The sequence below is a fragment of the Schistocerca gregaria genome, chromosome 7 (genome assembly GCF_023897955.1).
Source record: "Schistocerca gregaria isolate iqSchGreg1 chromosome 7, iqSchGreg1.2, whole genome shotgun sequence".
Classification (NCBI taxonomy): Eukaryota; Metazoa; Arthropoda; class Insecta; order Orthoptera; family Acrididae; genus Schistocerca; species Schistocerca gregaria.
In genome coordinates this window covers 474,827,096-474,840,571 of record NC_064926.1, presented here as the reverse complement: position 1 = coordinate 474,840,571, position 13,476 = coordinate 474,827,096, and the positions used below count along the sequence as shown (strand labels likewise).

Here is a 13,476-nt window from a genome sequence, read left to right as displayed (position 1 = left end):
AGGGAACTGTGATGAACAGTAAGTGAACAACAGCTGCGAAAGTCACTGCACAACTGAATGCCACACTCACGAACCCTGACAGCACCATAATACCATTAGGGAAGCTCTCTATGTAGGGAACTGCATGGGGGGGCATGAATTCCAAAATCACTCATCACCAACACAAATGCTGTAGTAGAAAAACATGATGCCAAAGCCACAAAACCTGAACCACGGAACAATGGAAGAATGGAAGAAAGTCATTTGGTCAGATGAGTCTTGGTGCAGACTGTTTCCAAATTCTGACTGAGTTTACATCCCAGGAGTGAAATATGGCTGGGCCTCCCTGATGATACCGGCAGACGTATCATGGTATTCCGTGGACCACAAGGTCACCTTGTTAGATCACATTACTGCGAATGATGATGTGACCTTTTTGGTTGATAAGGTCCATCTCATGGTACAATGTCTTTTCCTAAATGGTGATGATGTGTTCCACAATTTCATGGCACCTGTTTACACAGCTCACATAATGCATAACTGATTTTGTGAGAATGAGGATGGGGATGAGTTATCGCATCTCTCCTAGCTATCTTAGTCATCAGAAAATGGTTCAAATGGCTCTGAGCAATGTGGAACTTAATATCTGAGGTCATCAGTCCCCTAGAACTTAGAACTACTTACACCTAATTAACCTAAGGACATCACACACATCCATGCCCGAGGCAGGATTCGAACCTGCAACCGTAGCGGTCACACGGTTCCAGACTGAAGTGCCTAGAACTGCTCGGCCACACTGGCCAGCCTAGTCATCAGATCTCAGTACTATTGAGCCTTTGTGGTCTACTTTGTAGAGAAAGGTGTGTGACTGCTATTCACCCAGCATCATTAGTATCTGAACTTGCCACTATTTTGCAGGAAAAATTGAGTAAGATTCATTTGGAAACCATACAGGACTCTTCTTTGTCCGTTCCAACAATTGGAACCGTTCTGAATGCCAGTGGTTTTCATACACTGTATTAAGCATGGTATTGTGTTGTGTTTATATTTTGGCCCACCTCCTGTGCATAGCCCTTCACACTTCTCTATTCCCCTCCCCATCCCTGATAATGGCCATGGGTGTGAGAGTTATACTTGTGTGTGTGATTCGAAAAAAAGAAGAAAATGTCCTAAGGACAAGGGGACGAGGGTGAATTCGGGCTGCACACTGGAGTTTCATCTCCAGTTCCTTATAAACAAACCCGAAGTGGCCTGAAACTGTACTGCACTCTGCTAGCAGATCTAAGTCTCATATTAAAAACATTTTCAGTTTTTTAGAAGTAATTTTTATTTTGCAACATGTGTGACTAAACACTTTTACTGTTGCTGTTACTTGCCTTTACACTAGTGATTATGGCTGTCATATGCATAGCCAACCCTATGTACATCTGCATTATGTATAAGATTCTCTTAAAATGAAATGATTGATTTTCTGTCAGCATGAACTTAGTTTAGAAGTTGTATCATCTAGCTTATACAGTTGCTGTAGTCAATCATTTTCTCACAAATCAGCTACCATCACTTCTTCATACCGACAAATCATGTATCACACGTAAAAACACTGTATGATCATGACGTAATGTAAAAGTACACACACACACACACACACACACACACACACACACACACACACACCCACACACACACACACACACACACACACACACACAAAATGTATAGAACTTCCATTTAACGTGATGATGTGTACAATATGATGTTTAGTTGACCTAATGTGTTTTTAATAATCTCAATTTCTGTAAAGAAATGAATTAAAATCACGCAGTTGAGTTGCAGCGATGTTGAAAGCAGTAGTATAGAATGAGATGAATAAATATAGACTTTGAACAGAAGTCTGTAGCTAAGGTAGAATTTTCAAAATTTTTAGGCGTGTTCATTGAGGAGAGGTTAAACTGGAAGCAACACATTGATGGTCTGTTGAAACGTCTGAGTTCGGCTACGTATGCTATTAGGGTTATTGCAAATTTTGGTGATAAGAATCTCAGTAAATTAGCTTACTATGCCTACTTTCATTCACTGCTTTCGTATGGTACATTATTCTGGGGTAATTCATCGTTGAGTAGAAAAGTATTCATTGCTCAAAAACGTGTAATCAGAATAATTGCTGGAGCCCACCCACGATCATCTTGCAGACATCTATTTAAGGATCTAGGGATCCTCACAGTATATATATTCACTTATGAAATTTGTTGTTAATAATCCAGCCCAGTTCAAAAGTAATAGCAGTTTGCATAGCTATAACACCAGGAGAAAGGATGATCTTCACTATGCAGGGTTAAATCTGACTTTGGCACAGAAGGGGGTAAATTATGCTGCCACAAAAGTCTTTGGTCACCTACCAAACAGCATCAAAAGCCTGACAGATAGTCAACCAACATTTAAAAATAAATTAAAAGAATTTCTAGATGACAACTCCTTCTACTCATTGGCTGAATTTTTAGATATAAATTAAGGGAGGGGAAAAAACTAACTTAAGCATTAGTGTCATGCAATATTTTGTGTAATGTAATATCTCGTACAGACATCTTTCATTAACCTGACACGTTCCACATCATTACGAAGTGTCGTATTCATGATCTATGGAACAAGTATTAATCTACTCTAATCTGTGTGAGAAGGAAAGTGCTGGGTGCGTAATACAAAGACCATGTTGGAAAAAGAAACGTATCTTTTGGAGCTACTGCCAAGAAAATTATTTTGAGTTTGTTTATAGCAATGACAAAAACAAGATACTACTAACATTCCCCGATGTCATGGGAAATTAAATAAAATTTTTAAAAATACTAAATAGATTTTTGTAAATATTAAGTATCTAGTAACTGCTCTATATGACTTACACAAAAAAGTGAAAAAAGAAACTAAACAGCTGTAATGAAAGTTCCTCTATAATAAGCAGATACACATACATCACAAATTACTTCATCAATCCTATCATTTGAGGAAAAATATGACAAAAAATTCAAGGATTTAAATAAATGTAAGCTTTCATGCTACCAAAATAATACAAGTAGAACCACATAGATTAATGCAGAATCACAGACTATCATAAGCTTTTGAAATGGAAAGAAGTGCCAAATATGAAAAAAGTTTCCTTTTTCAAGCAGAAGGTACCATAGTGCAGCTTCAGTACAGCATGTATAGCTAGTGACCTGCACTACTTAGGTCAGATCCAGCACTGAATCTGTAGTTTTTCTGAACAACATGGGAGGTTTGAGACACGTACCATAGTCCAGCTTCAGTACAGCATGTATAGCTAGTGACCTGCACTACTTAGGTCAGATCCAGCACTGAATCTGTAGTTTTTCTGAACAACTTTAGAGGTTTGAGAGACCCATGTTGTGTGACATTGCTCTACAGACTCCTGTGAAGCCAATCAAGCCACAAACTACCTCTTGTAATCCTGGTCTGTACCAGAATAATTGCTTCCTGCATGCATTTGGTCCATCCTCACTATATTATGGTGACTGCCTATGGTGCACCACTAACGTTAAACTTCAGGCTCTGAAGTCACTGTCCAATCTCTGCCCAATGCCTAAGCACTCATTTATCCTTGCAACATTATTCTAACATTATTTTTTATGAAATGAATGGCTTAGTAACTAGACAACTGCTCAGGTCTACTAGTCATGTGACCCATTCATATCCACTTTATTTACTGTACATGTCTCAAATTGAGACAATTAATTAAATTTGAAACTGTGTTGTTTTAATTAATTAATTTGCATCTTCATCAACCCTTTTATGAATATTTGTAGCTCTGAATCAGAGATTATTGCCACTTATGGACTGTATCTCATTTGAGTCACTGTCGTATTTCATGTATATTCACGATTGTCACAATATATTACACAAGCACAAAAATCACAATTTCGCAACTTGCTTGAACAGTGCATTTCTTAAAATTATGCAAGACCAAATAATATCAGTTTCCTGATTTCACTTCTACTACTTCTACTACTACTACTACTACTACTACTACAAAACATCAATTAAAATAGTCAATTACATCAAACAGAAATTCCATAATGGCTGCAGATGATGTTCCAGTATACTCACAGTTGGTCTTTGTATGGTGTGATGCTGAGCTGATGGAACACTTGTCGATACTCTACTCTGCAAAGCAACTGGATGCTGATATGTGACATTGTCTAAACCAAACAGAAAATAGAAAATATGACGACATATATGTACTCTTTGTTGAAATTAATAGTAAGCCTTAATTTAACAACAGCTGCAAAATTCCAATGACCATGTCTTATTAATGAGATTAATACACTGATGCAACAAAGAAACTGGTATAGGCATGCCTATTTAAATACAGAGAGATGTAAACAGGCAGAATACGGCACTGAGATCCGCAACGCCTATAGAAGACAAAAAGTGTCTGGTGCTGTTTTTAGGTTGGTTATTGCTACTACAGTGGCAGGTTATCGAGATTTAAGTGAATTTGAATGTGGTGTTATAGATGGCGCATGAGCTATGGGACGCAGCATCTCTGAGGTAGCGATGAAGTGAGGATTTTCCATCATTTCATGAGCATACTATGGATGTCAGGAATCTGGTGAAACATTAAATCTCCATCACTGTGGCTGTAAAAAAACTCCTGCAAGAATGGGACCAACAATGACTGAAGAGAATCGTTCCATGTGACAGAAGTGCAACTCTTCCACAAATTGCAGCAGATTTCAATGCTAGGCCATCAACAAAAGTCAATGTCAATATGTGAAACAGTCAATGAAACAACATAGATATGGGCTTGCGGAGCCAAAGCCCCAGTTCTGTACCCCTGATGACTGCAGGGCACAAGGCTTTATGCCTCGCCTGGGCCTGTCAACACCGACATTGGACTGCTGATTGTGTACAGACAACCTCATGAAACCATAGACCCTGCATTCCTAGATATGAATCTGACAGGTGACATGTACTTAAGCATCCTGTCTGATCGATCACCTGCATCCATTCACGTCCATTGCGCATTCTGATGGACTGAGCCAATTCCAGCAGGACAATATGACATCCCACACATCCAGAATTGCTAAATTTAGTGATGCTTCTCTGACTGGGGGTCAGAGATCGACATTCCCATGGAGTAGGTAGTCAGCACTTCCAAACTGGGTGGGGGGGAAGCAGTAAGACAAGGGTCCTAAACCGCCAGGAGAGGGGATGCAATCATCACAAAATGCACAAAGGGGAAGGATACTGTTGCTGGAGAGCATCATGTCTTCTTAGCTGTAACCTACACGATAATCTGTCTTCTTAGCTGTAACCTACACGATAATCACACACACAGGATGCAAACAATTATATCACTTCTTGGTCTCTTGATATGTCAGTCACTCAAGAGTCTTGGATTTTCCCTACAGATAGGGACTGTGTTACAATGCAAGACACGTTTTAATATCATGAATTTGAAGCACCACATGGGTTGGGGTTACCTACAGTTACCTACAGTTTCACACCACACTGATACAGTATCCCCTTGACCTTTTTTGCCAATGAGTCACCTTCAAAGGCCAAGAAGAAGACCCCACAATCAACCCCGTTGTCCTTGGATCCCATTGGACATGGACAAAATGCACACGCTATCACTCCAAATTGGTATGTAACTTGTCATCGGTGTGAAAAGAAGATTGTGGTGGAATACGAAACCGTCTATCCTATAAAGACTCTCATGGGTGGATGATAATTATAGGAAAGTCATCCAGCTTGTCACAGGTAAGTAGCACCTGTGGCTGAGTAGGGGTTGCTGTTTTATTGGGACATAAGCTCTTTTCATTTTCAAAATTAATGTTACTTCCCCAAATCTGTCTTAAAGGTGTTCAACAAAGAACAATGGCTTTGGGCCGAGAAGGAACTCCTATCGATCCTAGAACAAACTATCTTTGTCCAACATTCCTCCCACGGTAGAGTCAAGAAAGGGAAGATTTAAGGGGTCATATCTCTCTGCATTGTAAGAATCTTTTCCTTCACAAACAACTGCTGGGCAGTGTGGCCAACATTTGAAGAATGCTTAATCCACTTCATGTGGGAGTCATCCACTAAGGTGCCACCCATTCTGCACAGGGCTTTCTCCGCAGGTGGGCACCACCCAAACTCAGCAATGGCTACTTGGCCACTGCTCAATTCCCTGGAGTCTCTGTGCCCTAGGCATGAAGGGCACATACCCTAGCCTATGTTGGGAGTTTGCAGCTTAGGCACTAACAGTGTGATCCTTGTGTGGTCAGGGGACTACCACTGTGCACGTACTTTATGTCCACTGACCCGCAACCTGCCACAACGGAATGGCTATCATGTTAGATTTTGGGCATATTACTATTGGCAGACAGGTAGGGTGCAGAGAGAGAAATGTGCAATGGTGCAATATACACTGCATTGGGTGAACTCCCTACACAATCTGCATTTCAGCAAATGTGGAAGAGGAATAGTATGTCAAAACCAAACAATGCCAACCAGGTATTTTAGGATGAAAGGATGCGTGAAGGAACAAAAGAGAAAAAAAATGAATGTTCAAATTCATAAACCAAATCCAAGTGTGGTCAGCATCAAGAAGACCATCCAATGGAAAGGGAGAGGGGGAGACAGAACATTGGAACGGCGGGCTTTCAGCATGGAAAGGGAAGTAGCACTTCACGGGCTGGGGGGCCCATGTTGGTCAAGCACGTACTCACTGAAGAGTTGTGAGCCCCAGATGGGTTTGTGTAATTTCTTCAGGGAAGACATGATTAATTTTGTCTGATATTGTCACATTCTGCAATTGCAGAAATCACCATCTATCAGAAGCATCGCTACCCACTCAGCGCAATACATTTAGATGATAATGCCCACTTATGTTACAATGCGTTGGTCATACCAAGTTGGGATTCAACACTTTCCCTACAGTTTTGAAATATTAAGAATAGTTTGCACTTTGATATTTTTAAATTGATGAGTATGTTTATTCATGTGTGACAACATATGTTCACAAGCTGTATCATTCGTGAAGCACTATGACAAATGCATAAGAGAGGATAGCGTTAGACCTAACAGTAATACAAGCTACACTTAAATATAAGTGGAGAGTTTTCAAGATATATTATCACAAACAAAGCAGTAGACACACAATATAATGAATGGCCTATGTGAGAAGATTACAGATTACTTTCTACCTAATACACAAGTTATTCACTTACGACTGAAGTTATCATTACAGCAGGAAAAATACAGATGAAAATATAACAGTTATGCTGCTGTTTATAACAGTATTAAATATATAAAAATCCTGTAAATTGTGTACAGAATTTCAAGGAATTTAAAGCAACAAAATTTTGTAATGAACCACACAAAAGAACTTGTGCAGTGTCATGTAAACTGATAACGTGCACACACTGACTAAATGTGAATGGACATTTATTAGACTTGCTACTGTACGTAAATAGCCGTTTAACGACACTACCTGACCTTACTACGTAAATCAAGCAGCTTGTGTAAGCTGTCTGCTGGTGTTGTGGCACTACTAAAATGGCACTCATCTGGATTTTTCTGACGGCACCAGGCCAAAATCTGGCATATGAGACAGCTCAGGGCCAGTCCGAGGCAACTGTGGTGTGACCTGTGAAGTGCCACTATTGTGGATTCTGTGTATTATATGAAGATTCTTCTCCTCCTCCTCCTCATTTTTGTTGGTACTGTAATTGTAAGTGGTGATATTTCTTTACAACAGTAACACTGTAGATTCCCCATGTTTGTACTTGCCATTAACAAATGTCTTTTATGATGCTGCTGCTGTTTTTCCTTAAGTGTGAATAAATACACAACAGAGATGTGGTCGACAGTAGCATTTTCACCACTGTGTCCTAATACACCCCTATGCACATGATAGAGCACAACTGCAACATTAGTGTACAAAAAGAATGTACAACCACACAATGAGGCAAAAAGAAGAAAGAAGGGAAGTGAAATAAGGGGAAAAAGAAGGTGAACCACTACTGTAGACAAGATTTCCCCAAAACTGATATTGTGCTGTCTGCATGCGAAAGGACCATCAATTAGCCCAAATAGGCATGTAATAAGTAGGTAACAAAATTCAGTGTAATAAGCCCCTAAAGTTTAAGTGATGTTCACATTTTTTCTTATGAGCAGTATTTAGCCTCCTAGTAATGCTTGTGCCATTACATTACAAAGGTACCATTTATGGCTTCTTGTGTGGGGTAGCACCACATTAAATACACAAGCAAATCAGATGCAGACGACAATCTCGATGAACGAGCTACAAAGTGCCACTTCACGGCTTTGATGCTAGTTCTGAAAGGCTAACAATGCTTGTCACAGGTCAGTATGAGAACAGAGTAGCAAAGTAGCTGCTTACAACATGATGAAAATCTGCCATTTATCTGTCTAAAGGAATCTAAAGTTCCTCTTGAATTTACAATAGGCTCATCAAGTTTTACTTCTCAGATAATTCATTTATTGTAGACCTAGGACAGTTGGGGGTGTACAGTCATGGATAATATGAGCGAAGCGCCTCACCTTTTCATTATGCTGATCCACACAGTTTTAAAATCTGCTGCGCGGCATAACAGGCAAGGTGACAAAGTGCTACCAACATACTATGCACAGGCATGAGGTTGAGAAACTATCCTAACTTTGTCAGACTGTTTTCAATCATGTGTAAGACGATATTAATGCTGATTAGTGTGTTAAACACAACAAGTAAATATAAGGTATAAATGAAAGTAGTAGTAGTTGTGGTCTTCAGTCCAGAGACTGATTTGATGCAGCTCGCCATGCCACTCTATCTTGTGCTAGCCTCTTCATCTTCAAGTAACTACTGCAACCTACATCCTTCCGAATCTGCTTACTGTATTCATCTCTTGGTCTCCCTCTATGATTTTTACCCTCCATGATTCCCTGCAATACTAAATTGGTGATCCCTTGATGCCTCAGAACATGTCCTACCAACCAATCCAATCTTCTAGTCAAGTTGTGCCACAAATTGCTATACTTTCCAATCCTATTCAGTACCTCCTAGCTAGGTGATCTACTCATCTAATCTTCGGCATTCTTCTGTAGCACCCCTTTCCAAACCTTCTCTTCTCTTCTCATCTAAAATGTTTAATGGCTATGATTTGCTTTCATACATGGCTACACTCCATGTAAGTAATTTCAGAAAATCCTTCCTGACACTTAAATCTGAACTTTATGTTACCAGATTTTTCTTCTTCAGAAACGCTTTCTTCGCCATTGCCAGTCTACATTTTATATCCTCTCTACTACGACCATCATCAGATATTTTGCTCCCCAAGTAGCAAAACTCGTTTACTACTTTAGGTGTCTCATTTCCTAATCTAATTCCCTTAGCATCACCAGACTTAATTCAACTACATTCCATTATCCTCGTTTTGCTTTTGTTGGTGTTCATCTTATATCATCCCTTCAAGACACTGTCAATTCCGTTCAACTGCTCTTCCAAGTCCTTTGCTGTCTCTGACAGAATTACAATGTCATTGGAGAACCTCAAAGTTTTTATTTCTTCTCCATGGATTTTAATACCTACTCCAAATTTTTCTTTTGTTTCCTTTACTGCTTGTTCAATATACATATTGTATAACATCGGGGATAGGCTACAACCCTGTCTCACTACCTTCCCAACCACTGCTTCCCTTTCATGCCTCTACTCTTATAAATGCCATCTGGTTTCTGTACAAATTGTAAATAGCCTTTCACTTCCTGTATTTTACCTCTGCCACCTTCAGAATTTGAAAGAGAGTATTCCAGTCATCTCTAAGTCTACAAATGCTAGAAATGTATGTTTGGCTTTCCTTAATATATTTTCTAAGATAAGTCGTACGGTCAGTATTTCTTTTATTAAGTGATTTGAGTTGCTTCACTACTTTGAGGATATTTACTTCTATGTTACTCATGTTGGCAGCTTATCTCGATTTGAATTCTGGACTATTTACTTCATCTTCTTTTGTGAAGGCATTTTGAAAGGCTGTGTTTAGTAACTCTGCTTTGGCGGCACTGTCTTCGACAGTATCTCCATTGTTATTGTGCAGAGAAGGCATTGATTGTTTCTTGCCGCTGACGTACTTCACATATGACCAGAATCTCTGTGGATTTTCTGCCACGTTTCGAGACAAAGTTTCGTTGTGGAAACTGTTATAGGCGTCTCGCATTGAACTCTGCACTACACTTTGAGCTTCTATAAAGGATCACCAATCTTTGGGATTTTGTGTCTGTTTAAATTTGGCATGTTTGTTTTGTTGTATCTGCAACAGTGTTATAAACCATTTTGTGTACCAAGGAGGATCAGCTCCATAGTTGGTTAGTTTGTTCGGAATAAATCTCTTAATTGCTGCCAATACTATTTCTCTGAATTTAAACCGCAACTGGCCTACACTTATTTTATTAATTTGGAATGAGTGGAGATTGTCTCTCAGGAAGGCATCAAGTGAATATTTATCTTCTTCTTTTGAATAGGTATATTTGCTTATTTTCCAAGGATTTGGGGATTACAATTTCCAATATCCCTATGACAACCCTGTGTTCACTAATCCTTATATCAGTTTTGATGCTCATTATTAACACAGGATTATTTGTTGCTAAGAGGTGAAGTGTGTTTTCACAACCGTTTACTATTCGCGTGGCATCATGAACTAACTGCTTGAAATAACTTTCAGAGAACGCGTTTAGCACAATTTCAGATGATATTTTATGCGTACCTCTGGAATTAAACATGTATTTTCGCCACCATATCAAGGGTAAATTAAAGTTACCACCAACTATTATTGTACGAGTCGGGTACTTGTTTGAAATCAAACTCACGTTTTCTTTGAACCTTTCAGCAACTGTATCATATGAACTGAGAGGTCGGTAAAGGGATTCAATTATTATTTTACTCTGGTTGCCAACATTGATCTCTGCCCATACTAATTCACAGAAAGTATCTACTTCAATTTTGCGACAAGTTAAACTACTTCTGAAAGCAACAAACACGCCACTGCCAACTGTGTTTAGCCTATCTTTTCGGAACACCATTAGATACTTCGCAAAAATTTCGGCTGAGCTTATATCTGGCTTTAGCCAGCTTTCAGTGCCTACAACGATTTGAGCATCAATGCTTTTGATTAGCGCTTGGAGCTCTGGTACTTTCCCAACACAGCTATGACAATTTACAACTGTTATAACAATGGTTCCTGTATCTACATTCTTCCTGTGTTCAGCCTGAACCCTTTGTGACTGAAGCCCTTCTTGTGTTTCCCCAAGACCCTCTAACCTAAAAAACTGCCCAGTCCACGCCACACAGCCCCTGCTACCCATGTAGCTGACTCCTGTGTATAGTGGACACCTGACCTATTCAGCGAAACCATAAACCCAACCACCCTTTGGCTCAAGTCGAGGAATCTGCAACCTACACGGTCGCAGAACCAGCTGAGCCTCTGATTCAGACCCTCCACTCGGCTCTGTACCAGAGGTCCACAATTGGTCCTGTCGACTTTGCTGCAAATGGTCAGCTCTGCTTTCATCTTGCAAGCAAGACTGGCAGCCTTTACCACTTCTGTTAGCCACTGGAAACCAGAGAGAATCTCTTCTGATCCAAAGTGACACACATCATTGGTACTGATGTGAGCAACCACCTGCAGTTGGCTGCACCCTGTGCTCTTCATGGCATCTGGGAGGACCCTTTCCACATCTGGAATGACTCCACCCAGTATGCACACTAAGTGCACACTGGTTTTCTTACACTCCTTGTTAGCGAAGTCCCTAAGGGGCCCCATAACACGCCTAATGTTGGTGCTCCGACTACCAATAATTCCACCCTCTGCAATTGCCCAGATCTTGCAGCCTGAGTAGTTTCCTCTAAAACAGGACAGGTGACATCATCTGGCTCAGCGACAGTGTCAGCCACATACAGCACCTGGAACCATTCGATGCTCACTGCAGAGATATTGAGCAATGCTGCCTGTATAGCCCTCTAGAATTGTGTAAGTGTTGCCAGTGCAGGATTTTGTGCACCAACTGACCTCTCGATTATGTCCCATAAATTTTCAATGGGATTCATGTTGGGAAATCTGGATGGCCAAACCATTCACTCAGATTGTTCAGAATTGCTAACTATTGCGGCCAACTGACATGATGCATTGCCATCCATAAAAATTTCATTGTTGTTTGGGAACGTGGAGTCCATGAATGGCTACAAATGGTTTTTAAGTAGCTGAACATAACCATTTCCAGTCAATGATCAGTCCATTCCATACAAAAACAGCTAAAACTATTATGGAACCGCCACCGACACCACCTTGCACAGTGCCTTGCTATGCAAACTGGGTCCATGGCTTCATGGGGTCCATGCAACACACTAGCTCAACCATCAGCTATTACCAACTGAAATCAGGACTCTGACGAGCCACAGTTTTTCAGTCATATAGGGTCCAACCAATGTGGTCACAAGCCCAGCAGAGGCACTACAGGCAATCTCGTGCTGTTAGTAAAGGCTTTCACAACAGTCATCTGCTGCTGTAGCTCACTGAAGCCATATCCCACCACACTGTCCTAATCGATATGTTCCTCATAGTCCCACATTGATTTCTGTTGTTATTTGATGCAGTATTGCTTGTATGTTGGCACTGACAACTCTGTGCAAAGGCCACTGCTCTTTGTCATTAAATTAAGGCCATCAGCCACTCCGCTGTCTATAGTGAGAGGTACTGCCTGAAATTTGGTATTCTCGGCACATTCTTGACACCACGGACCTCTGAAATTAAATTCTGTAATGACTTCCAAAATGGAATGTCCCATCCATCTAGCTTCAACTACCATTCTGCACTGACAGTGTTAATTCCTGCTGTGCACCCTTAACTACATCGAAAACCTTTTCACAGGAATCACTCGAGTGCAAACGACGACTTCGCCAATGCACTGCCCTTTCATATTTTGTATACATGATAATACCACCATCTGTAAATGTGCATTATTGCTGTCCCATGAGTTGTCACCTTAGTGTAGCCTAGAAGTATATAACATTTCATCTTGCAGCGATGGCGTATTATATCCAAGGCTACCACATCCCCTAACTACACTGTTGTTTAGAAGGTTTTTCATTTCTTTTCTTGTTTCATTTCGATTGATGAAATTTCTTCTTTCATACTTGAGACACTGCTTCAGGTCAAATGCGTTGTGACTGAACTGCACCTCCTTCTGTAATCCTTTTAACACCCTATTCATTTCCTATGTATGCTGAACTTTTCAACATGAATATTTTTAAAGAAGTCCCCTGAGGAACGCCATACAAATTTAGCCAGAGACTAATGAGTTCCTTACTTTTAATAAGAGTATGTATCAGCACATTTTAATTATAGTTTATCAGCCTGTCACTTCACTGGTAGACTTGCTTGTATAGCTGAACACACAGTGCACTAACATTCAACACAGGGAACTGGGGCAGACCCGGACTGAATCTGC

At 40.2% G+C, this 13,476-nt stretch overlaps 1 protein-coding gene across 2 annotated transcripts in view; it reads right to left on the bottom strand.

Moving 5' to 3' along the window:
* Positions 1–13,476, bottom strand: part of LOC126281293 (uncharacterized) — a 153,267-nt gene that overhangs the window by 46,645 nt on the left and 93,146 nt on the right. For both annotated transcript variants that reach the window (XM_049980120.1, XM_049980121.1), the window contains exon 8: positions 4,093–4,184. In XM_049980120.1, coding sequence (XP_049836077.1) covers positions 4,093–4,184 — 92 coding nt within the window. The remainder of the gene's footprint in view (positions 1–4,092; positions 4,185–13,476) is intronic.